The sequence below is a fragment of the Sphaeroforma arctica genome, assembly GCF_001186125.1.
Source record: "Sphaeroforma arctica JP610 unplaced genomic scaffold supercont1.89, whole genome shotgun sequence".
NCBI classification, from domain to species: Eukaryota; class Ichthyosporea; order Ichthyophonida; genus Sphaeroforma; species Sphaeroforma arctica.
Genome location: NW_014040469.1, coordinates 123,501 through 134,613, shown reverse-complemented (window position 1 = coordinate 134,613; position 11,113 = coordinate 123,501). Strand labels below are relative to the sequence as shown.

At 44.4% G+C, this 11,113-nt stretch overlaps 2 protein-coding genes across 2 annotated transcripts in view; one reads left to right on the top strand and one right to left on the bottom strand.

Moving 5' to 3' along the window:
* Positions 1–20: 20 nt before the first annotated feature.
* On the bottom strand, positions 21–2,411 carry SARC_02071 (hypothetical protein; the record flags this gene model as incomplete). Its single annotated transcript, XM_014304194.1, has 4 exons — positions 21–92; positions 164–305; positions 1,329–1,451; positions 2,290–2,411. The coding sequence occupies 4 exons, from the start codon at positions 2,409–2,411 to the stop codon at positions 21–23; spliced, it is 459 nt and encodes a 152-aa protein (XP_014159669.1).
* A 5,879-nt stretch (positions 2,412–8,290) lies between these two features.
* SARC_02070 (hypothetical protein) overlaps positions 8,291–11,113 on the top strand; it is a 28,898-nt gene continuing 26,075 nt past the window's right edge. Inside the window, exons 1-3 of the mRNA XM_014304193.1 lie at positions 8,291–9,196; positions 9,570–9,753; positions 10,456–10,797. Coding sequence (XP_014159668.1) covers positions 8,329–9,196; positions 9,570–9,753; positions 10,456–10,797 — 1,394 coding nt within the window. The 5' untranslated portion in view covers positions 8,291–8,328. The remainder of the gene's footprint in view (positions 9,197–9,569; positions 9,754–10,455; positions 10,798–11,113) is intronic.

Below are 11,113 nucleotides of genomic sequence, written 5' to 3'. Positions count from 1 at the left end.
CTGTATGCACACGAGAGTGACTAACCACAATATACAAACACTTGGGCTGTATGTACACGCGAGTAGTTAACCACAATAAACAAACACGTGGGCTGTATGTACACGCGAGTGACAAACAACAATATACAAACACGTGGGCTGTATGCACACGCGCGAGGCGTACCTTCAGAATCATCTCACGCCCTGACTCGTCTGGCAAGTCCACCATGATTCGGCGCGGCATTCGCCTGATCACTGCGTCATCAAGATCAAACGGTCGATTGGTGGCTGCCATGACGGTTACGCGTCCACCGTGCGACTTCAGACTGTGGGGATGGACAAATAAAGATGAATTAGCGACATGCCTCCGATATGCGACACGGGGGGGGGGGTGTTTTTTATAGTGCCTGAGATAAGCGCTACGCAGATACCACCATCACCAACAGCGCGGATGAGGGAACTGAATACTGCAGTGCACGACCTTCCACATAACCACCGCACTCGGTAAACAGAAGGTGCGTACGTACTCTCTTATATAGACGGGTGTGTTGGTAAACAGACGGTGCGTACGCACTCTCCTATATAGACGTGACTGTTGGTAAACAGAGGGTGCGTACGTACTCTGGTATATAGACGGGTCTGTTGGTAAACAGAGGGTGCGTACGTACTCGCGTATATAGACGGGTCTGTTGGTAAGCAGAGGGTGCGTACGTACTCTCTTATATAGACGGGTCTGTTGGTAAACAGTGGGTGCGTACGTACACTCTTATGTAGACGGGTCTGTTGGTAAACAGTGGGTGCGTACGTACACTCTTGTATAGACGGGTCTGTTGGTAAACAGTGGGTGCGTACGTACACTCTCGTATAGACGGGTCTCTGACAATCAATCATATTTTAATTCCGTGCGGAAGATACATAAGACGTCCATATCGAGGCGCATTATAATCTACGCATACACAGTATCCTTCACAACGCCCAGGTGTATGACACGCCGAGTAGGTAGTAGCGGTATATACATGCCCATAACAGACATATACCCAAACCAATCGACTTCCCAAAGTACTGTGGGTCAGCATAATCTCGGAACGTAACCAACCAATACTGGAAGTACTACAATTCTATACAATTCTATACTGTAGATATGCATGCACGTGCATGTACACACCCAGGTATAGTGATCAGCCGAGGCTAAGCTAGTAGTGCACGCATATACGGACATACTAACCGATTCGTCTCTTGCATAGGCTCTATATCCATACATTTACACGCCCACGTACGCAAACATTTGAGCACAACGGAAGTATACACAAATATACACACACACATATATATATATATATCATGCATACCCGTCCCACTCCTGCATGAATTCGTTGAGGGCCTCTCTCCGCACAGACGACCCAGGGGTGTCACGTGATGTGAATAAGCTATCGACCTCGTCCAGGAAGATCACACAAGGCGCCACTTTCCTCCTAAGTATGAGCGAAGCATAAGCAAAAGTATGATGAGCATGCTGGCCCCAGCATACTTGTATGTAGCCATGTGTGTACGTTGTATGGAGGTACGTGTGTGCGTTGCAGATAAGAATATGCCTGTTTGTAAGTGTACTTGTACTCTTGGATTTATCTGAGCAGAACCTCCGGGCGACTCTGCGTGTGTGCGTCATTCTCGTATGTATGTGCGAAGAATAAAAACACAACGCAATAACAACGACAGGCTAAACCCAAAATCAAAACCCAAAATAAATTCTGGATCTGTTCCAGGCCCAAAGGTACAGAATTTACAGTAGAAACGGTACAATGGCCAGCCATAGAAAACTGCACACATATATTTTGAAGCGTTGAAACGCCTACCTAGTATACGTTACGAGGGGATGCATGAACACACCAGTATCTCCACATATACACACACTAATATGGAAGTCTGCACTCATGTATATATTCATATAATGAATTCATGTATATATACATATAGACGATCTACAACACGCATACGAACAAATGAAGCACAATACACTATATAATGAAAGTGGAGTGTGTGTGCTGTGACCACCTATACCTACATACCCATACAAAAATAAGTGCATACATACATACATACATGTTATATATAAATATATATATATATGTATACATACATATATACATACATACATACATACACACGAATGCACATACTTATATAAACAAACATACATCCACATGTATATGGGAACATTCTATATACACAGACACAGACACAGGCACATAGGCACAACCAGAACTACATACAGAAATATAATAGATGCATGCACAGCACACGAGTACATACGCTAACGTAAACACGGCCTTGATGTGTTTCTCGCTCTGTCCCACCCACATCTCCATCAGATCGGACATCGAAAACGACAGGAAGTTGGCGCCTGATTCAGCAGCGACAGCCTTGGCCAGCATGGTCTTACCTACACGACGGCAGAGATAGGATTGGTACTCAGTGCGCATGCGTGGATGTTACACGAGATAGTATCTTGCGAACATGCACGTGGTAAACCAAGGTTCAATCACTTCGGATCACAGGTTGTGCTGAAGCGTATGTCTGAGCTTGAATGTGGTCTCAGTGGACAACAGCAAATGCGTATGTATACTCGGGCATAGACGTATTGAATGTTTTCATGCATGACTATACACGCTCGTATCAGAAATGTGTTCAGGTGAATTTATCGGAAGTAACTGGCCCGAGATTAGGTGCACTCGATGCCCATGTATAAAGAACATAGAACTATCCATATACGGAAGAGTGCATGCGTACAGACAAATTACACAGAAACGTACTAAATCTGAGCTTGTTTAGTTAATTCAAATGACGATAATTCGGTCGCAAAATCTTAGTCGTCAGTGAATACCAGTTGCTGTCTGACCGTACAAACGGTTCAACCCTAAAGACAATACCTCTCTGTACACACATACAAAGAACAACTCATGTGCCAGGCTACCTGCCATACATCGCGTATGTATAGTTTCTTGACAAAAGATACATTTAGTTGTCCTACTTGTATCAGGTGCAGCAAATGGCCACATATCACGTGCTGAAAATTACCTAAGCATATTTATATGCCAGAACTCGCGTTTTATGTGAACTTACTAAACACATACTTTTACACACACATATACACACACACACATACATACATACATACATACATGAAGATGATATATTCTAAAATACATATACACATACGTCTATATGCTTATAGGTACCTCATCAGATATACGATCTATTTCCTTACCAGTTCCAGGCGGACCAAACAGCAGCACACCAGACACTGCCTGCTTCAGGATTCCCTTCTCAAAGAGCGCAGGCATTTGCAGCGGCAGTGTGATGATCTCCTTGAGGACCTTCTTGGGATACGTAAGCGACCCGATACTATCGAAGGTAACGTCCAGCGATCCTGCATGGGGCATGCCATTCAATTGTGGGGTCAGCCCTGGACTTCTACTACATCATGTAGTCGAAGGTGTCGATGATCGACAGTGTGTGCGTACACAGAGGTCTGGTCAATTGTCCACTACTAACAACATACCCGCGGCGATCAGGTTGTTAGCCTTGAACTTCTTCTCGATGGTATCCAACTTGAGTCCGTTGAACGGGTCGTGCGCGGCGTGGGCGTTGCTGAAGCGCGTGTTCTGTAACCGGTGACTCATTCCGCTGAGCAGTGCCGCGTCCTTGCTGGCCACCCACGTGTCTATGGCAAACTGCAGATCCGCCGCACCCACTAACAGTTGGTGGTCTATAGGGCAGTGGTACGAAGGAAAACAATACACGTGTCATTTCGTATATTGATGGCAATGTCGTGCAGGAGAAAGAGGGAGATGAGTGTAATGTGGTCCGTGGCATATCCATGGGTGAATGAGCACACAATTGCGCCTATGTAAGACGGTTCGTGGGGTAGGTAGGAGAGCAAGCATGCAGCACCATGCGATGGTCTCCATGACAACACCACACTACACTCCTACCTAGATCAATCATACTTGGCCTCCATAAGCCGAGCGCAGAGATGCAGATGAGCCATTACACACATGATATGCCTTTGCTACTTAAGACATTTGCTTATTCTAAAGAATGCACAAAGTTTGTTGACAAAAATGAATTCTGAGGATACCTATGAATACCCATATATGTTTTATATATAAATACACAACTTGTGCTTATCAAAGACGCAAGCTAGGGACGACACATATACAACTTGACAACGCGCTGACAACCTTAATCTTCTAATTCTTTTTCTTACGCACACATGCTCACATAGTTATTCTATTCGTAAGTGTACACACGTATGATACAGTTCACTACTAGAATATGCGTGCAGGAGTATAAGCCAAGGTATTTGATTTGAACCTACCTAACCTGGGAGCCGTCTTCTTCGCCTTCTTCGCCCTCTGCAAGAAAACGGTAAACAAAGTGTTCCCATATATAAGTAAACGCACGATTACTATGACCCTACAACTACTATTCTATATCTATAACCCACAACGGCATACCCTCAGACGAAGCGACATATGTCACTATTTATCAACAAGTGAAGACGAGAGAAGCGGTGGTAAAGCGTTGTTTGAAACACGTATAAGCCCATACGTACACAAAAGAATAGTGAAAATCCATCTCAACTATCCGTTCGAGTTTATATAAACCGAATGAGCGCTTCTGATAAACAGAAGGTCTACAGAAAAGTTATGTCCCAGGGAGCACATGGTATGTCTACAGCATATTGGTGCGTGCGCAATGTGTCCACAGAGATCCAGCACATCTCACAAAGACACAGTGATCAGATGTATCGCACATTGAAGCGACGTCAGATACCCCTCACAATAAACCACACAAACATAAACGTAACCGTCAGCCTGCCCTAGTTATACGTACACCCCCAAAACGAAGGTCCGGATAACACGGGGGTATGCAGATACACGGAACACCCACGCCCACTAAAAATTGACAGGTCGTCTGATATATGCATATACATGAACAGCAAAACAGACACACGCGTGTAACCCACACACACCCTTTGCTGTCTGCCGTTCTGGAATCCAGACTTCGCATTCTTCCCCCACTCCTCTGCTGGGGATGGCGACGCGTTCTGCGTTTCGCCTTCAGTTTGGGAGTCTACACAAGTGGGGCCATGGATACACGTATTTCAGTACTTACATATACGTGCTTGTGCGTGTGCGTGGAAATTTCAATCCGTGTTCGAAACATACATACACACACACACATATATATATGCATTAGAGCCCTATCAACGAATTACTTTAGACACTGTTGTGTGACCACCGCACGCTTTACTTAGACACGGAATGACATGGCAGCAAGAGACGCCCCAACACATCCCCAGAGGGGACTTATTGAAACACACAGATCATACGCACACACCAATGTCAGTCCACGCTTCTACATAACGATGTTATACTCTAACATGCCATCTGTGACTGCTATTGGGAAGGATCCCGCCATCACACTCGTCTTACACACATACGCCCAGCGGCTCCCGACCATTGCCGTAGTCACATACAAGTATATATATATATCGATTTGACACCACCAGAACTCATGCATGGTGAATATTTACAATATATACTATAATCCAGCATGTATATAACAGAATATGGGAGGTTCGCCGTGAGTCCATGTCTTTCGTACGCATGTATATGTACCTTCCACTCACACACTCGCATAGCGTTCTAGGTTTAGAATTTATCATATCCAAGACTTTCGTACGCATGTATATGTACCTTCCACTCACACACATAAATAGTGTTCTAGGTTTAGAATTTATCCTCACATGTGTATCTCGCACAAGTCTACGCACACCATGAAGCACATAGGAAGCCCAGTCACAATCTAGACTGTTTTTGTACTATCACTTCCCATGAGTCTTCTGAGGATTTTCTTTGGTATATATATATATATGTATATATATATACAAAGGCGCACCCATGCATCCAAAACTACACTCCCCAGGACTCAACTCCGCGAAATTCAAAGCCTATCGTCAGCCAACACACATACACATATATACACACACTCAAAATACCCACATGCCTCCGCGCTGCAACAGACGACCTACCACAGCACTCACTTACCATCCAGACTGTCTTTAGACTCCGCTTCGAGCATTTCAAGCCTGTCTTCAGCCTTGTGTTGTAGGCGTGCCATAGACCCCTCCAGCTTGACGAGCTCTCTGCGTTTAGCCGCCAGTAGTTTTCTATTGATATCCCTATTCTCATCCTCATCACTACTACGACTGCTATCATAACTCTGTGCGTTTTCGTCAGGGCCTTTTTCTCGTCCCAATAAATCCTTCAAATCGAGTGTCTCTATCTCCGCTCCACCCTGAGTGTCTGAGTCTGTGTCACTATGCTTACGAGAGGCATTCTCGCCAGTGTGTGTTCCGGAAGATGTGCCTTGGTTGTCGTTTTTGTGCGCGTCATGATCCCCGCCTTCGTTTGCCGGTGTAGGCCTGAAATAGTGACGGGAAGAAATCAAGCACCCATATCAGCAACTATACCGAAATCAAGCATTCTTATATATGTGTCTGCATGTCTACACCCTAACTACAAATAAATCTCCAAAGCAAGTAGCTTTGTCCTTGTATAGGCTGGTGTACGACTACGGTGAACTCGGCACTATTCATACTGTGCGTGTATGTCAACAGGAACTTCACACAACCCGCTCTTTCACGCAACAAATTCTCTATACAAGAATGCACATGACGACAAGTTCAAAAAGACCAGAACAAACCAGCATATATATATATCTATATCTATATATGTATTAATATATATATATATATATACTCACTCTTGCACAGGAGGAAAGGGTGCTCTGTTTGGGATCACCACCGATTCGCCAGAGATCTGCCGTTGATTAACCGCCCAGCCCACTATCTGCTCAATCTCTTCTACTTCGAACACCTTCTCTTCTAATCCTTTGACAACCGCAAGCGACTCGTCATTGGCGATGTTGGCATCCTTGAGCATCTGATAGTGAAAATGTTTGTTGTTTAGAAAAGATGTAATCCTCTTGTTCAATTCTACTCTATCCTACACACACACACACACACACATATATATATAAATACATATATATATATATATACATGCATATATATATATAAATACATATATGTATATATATAAATACATATATATATATATATAAATACATATATGTATATATATAAATACATATATATATATATATAAATACATATATGTACATATCTGTTGAGAAGAAAAAGGAATTATCAGGATACCTTTCTGGAACTAGGCGCCAAAAATGCCAACCCTATATATGGTAACTAGCTGTGCGGACTCATTGCGGACTCGAGGCTTCTGAAGTTCTACGAGAGTCGAGAGTCGAGAGTGAGAGTAGAGTGAAGACTGACCTCATTACGTTTTACGTTGAGCGTATAGAAGTTTACGTTGACGTTCAGTGTCCATTTGGGCGTAATTCAGGTGTATTTCTCAAGCTTATAGGTGCAGTATATGGGATCTAAGATATTCTATATTCCTGTTCTATATCTAAAAGTAGGTCAGGCATTTGTACCCCACCTCTCTGCTGCACGTTTTAAAAATTAAAACTTTATACGTTTTGCGTTTGTCGCTTGAATATAATATTTTTGCCCCTCCTGTGGAAATGACGTCATACATATGAGGAGTCAGTACTCAGTAGCGCAGTCTACTTCTTCTCAGTGGGTCCAATTTGAAAATTTCACAGGAGCGTCCAGCGAGGTTTCTAGTAATAATAACAGCGAACATAGCTATTTTAGTGTATTGTAGATCAAAAGGAGCATCTCCGGATAACAGATACATAAACAAAAAATATATACAGACTCGCATAGCCTTAATTGAGCATATGTACAAAGGATGGTCGAGATAGCTAGAGTATCCTATATGTTTGATATTTGCGTATGACTCGGTTAGAACCTAATACTGAAGACTGCGTGTAACGGTGTGCACATCGAGGTGTTCGAGGTCGAAGAAGCAGAATCGTTGGGGGGCGTGTGGGGTTATTTGATGTGGTAGTTGGATGGTAACAAGTCATTTCCATCTGCATGCACACTGTCCATGCACTCACTACGTACACACATGTCACGTATATACCCCACACATGTATAGCATATACAGCCTCTCGTAAACCACACATTATTCGTACAAGCACTGGATGCTTGCGAAACTTCATGACTCGTACCAATTGACGCGACACGGTACACTGCTGCACCACCAATGTAATACTACCACTTTGCATTTTACATAATTAGTCAATTTAGAGGTTAGCTATTTGAATAGAAGTTATATATAACTAGACCCAACAGCCATGCCGCGCTCACATACACTCTCCAAGCACGCAGAAGATGCCTCTAAGGCTCAGAAGCGCAATAGTCGACGCACATCCTACACGGGCGCAGAGGGCGAGAGAGACTATACTCAGAGACATCCGATCACGCGGAAGTCTAGTACGAGAGATGAGACACGTAAGTCTGTCAATAGAAAGGATAGTGGTTGTAGATGCACCTTAGCCCTATCCAGTACTATTCCCACTCCGAGTCCTCCGTCAACCCCTACATCTAGCACGGTGACGCCAATTCTGGCCCAATTACCGCCGAGCCTTGAACAAGATGTCGAGGCAGACATAATCCAGACACACACTCAGAATTATAGCGCACACACGCAGAATCGGAATCACAATACACACACACACAATCTCAACCACAACACACATGCATGCTCACAGGATTACGGCGGCGATGTGTCCACTCAAAAGCATAGCACGCACGCACCCATGACGACACACACACAACAATACACACGATCGAGCGCACAGATACGAACAGAGTCGTGTGTCTCGTCACACACGGACGGGGTCGGGAGCAACACTAACAATGTGGTGGAGGCGACAGTTGAGGATGCTGCACACGCTGGTAGCACAGCCAGAGTCAACACTAGCATACAGCGCAAGCATCTCTCGCGCACGCTGGAGTACAATCATGAGAGGGAGCTGTTCATGAAGATCCGGTTGCTGCACATGTGGGCCAGCCAGGATGTTCGGTACTTTATGCAGAATATCGGGACGTGTGTGCACGATGGGCATCTCATAGCGCACCGATGTCATGAGTGTGTGACTCTGTATCTGACTTACCGGAAGATCCTAAGTATGCCATTCTTCGAACGCAATGAGAACGCGGGTAGGTGGGAATCTGCTCAGTTCGTTGGGTAGTGGGCCGGTGTCTTCTTGCTCATTGACATCCTCTTTGTTATATTCGTGGGGCCTACCTACCAGACTGCCCGAGTACGCGTGACTCCCCCACGCACATTTACAGTAGAGGGGTATGCACGTAGTTGTGATATGTTGCTATTGATACAGTATATTATGTAACACAAATATTGCATCGTTGTCGAATCATGCTTACACTCTACATTCATCGGCGTGTATCCATATAGCGTGGAACACAATGGTTGATACCACATAATTTCCATCAAGATATCATTTCTCTAGGCCCTTCAATGGCCCGATAGTTCTGACGTTTTGCTCCCAATTCGGCCCGTCTACCCCTATAGCCCGTTCAGTCGTAGTCAACTGCTTCCTGGGCTTCGCTGATGCATGCGGGTCCACGTGTGTGACCAGCAAAGCACGGCAACGTCTGATGAAACGCGTCGACAACGGTATTTCGGGATGCCTCGCGCGCGTGGTCAGGACAAGTGCGGAGGTGGAATACACTGAGAGTCTGAGGAATTGGTACAGGTAGGTATGCCACTCCGAGAGTTCGATGAAGAACCGTGCTGTAAGTAATGCCTGCTTACCAATGGTGCACCTGATTGGGCGAGTTGGTTGTGATTAGAGAGATGGTGTACACGTACGTAGATGAAAAGGTTCTGTTGACGTCTGGGTGAAGAATCTGTAGCTTTATCATCTTCAAGTGAGACAGTTGTGAGATTGTATCAACTCTTGAAGAGAACCACAAATAGTGTCTAGTTTTAAATAGTGTCTAGTTCTAAGTAGTCTTTAATTCTAAATAGTGTCTAGTTTTAAACAGTATCTAGTTGTAAATAGTGTCTATTATTTGCTTCACACCAGAGTCGTTGAGGACAACAGAGTTTAGCGTTATCAGACTGTGTAGTATGTATAGCTTCTTCATCATTCACCATCTGGATTGTAGCTGGGATCTCTCTTTGTGCGCAATGTCTCCAGCTGCGCAGCAGACATTGCGCAGTATTTATGACAATGATGGATACGTTCATGTAGGGGTTGTTTGTCTAGGGTTTCCGTGAGCTTCGATCACGTGTTACCTCATATTGCTACCGTTTCATCTTGTACACAGCATTGTGCACGCACACTTGATCACGTGTGTCTCATATTGTAACACTTTGATCACGTGGTGTCTCATATTGTTACACTTCGATCACGTGGTGCCTCATATTGATACCGTTTCATCTTTGAACACAGCATTGTACACACACAGACCGATGCATCGCCTCTTCATGCGCACGTGGCCAAGACCCACCCCACACTCCACCAGCGACACAAACACCACGGTTCACACAAGGGTCGTCACGAAGACGAGCATGGATACAGACGCCGCATATTCTTCGATCTGTTAGATATTGTCACGTTGGATTTAAGCGAGACTGGAGCGTCTGGGCTCATAGGGATACTGTATCAGAGTGGGGGCGATGTCGACAAGTTGCCACCTCTTTATTTGGCTATTGTGAAGAGTATGCGACAAACCGTGGCGGACAGTTTTTACAATCTAAGATGCGAGCGGGAGAGGAGTAAGGCGCAACGGAGGTATGTGTTTAATATGTGTCTTGGTCTGGGTAGGGAGGTTCTTTTGATTTTTCTGGATATCCAATGTCTTCTATGATGCTAGGCAATGTGTGTGCACCGTGCAAGTTACTAGATGCGTTCAACACGTGATATCTATGACGGCCCGATCACGATGCTAGCCCTTCCTATTGAACAAAAACATAAATTGGCCGATATAGACGTTGTTAGATCATGTTCACTTCTCATATACTTATATATATATATACTATGTATGTATGTATGTATGTATGTATGTATGTATGTATGTATGTATGCATGTATGTATGTATGTATGTAT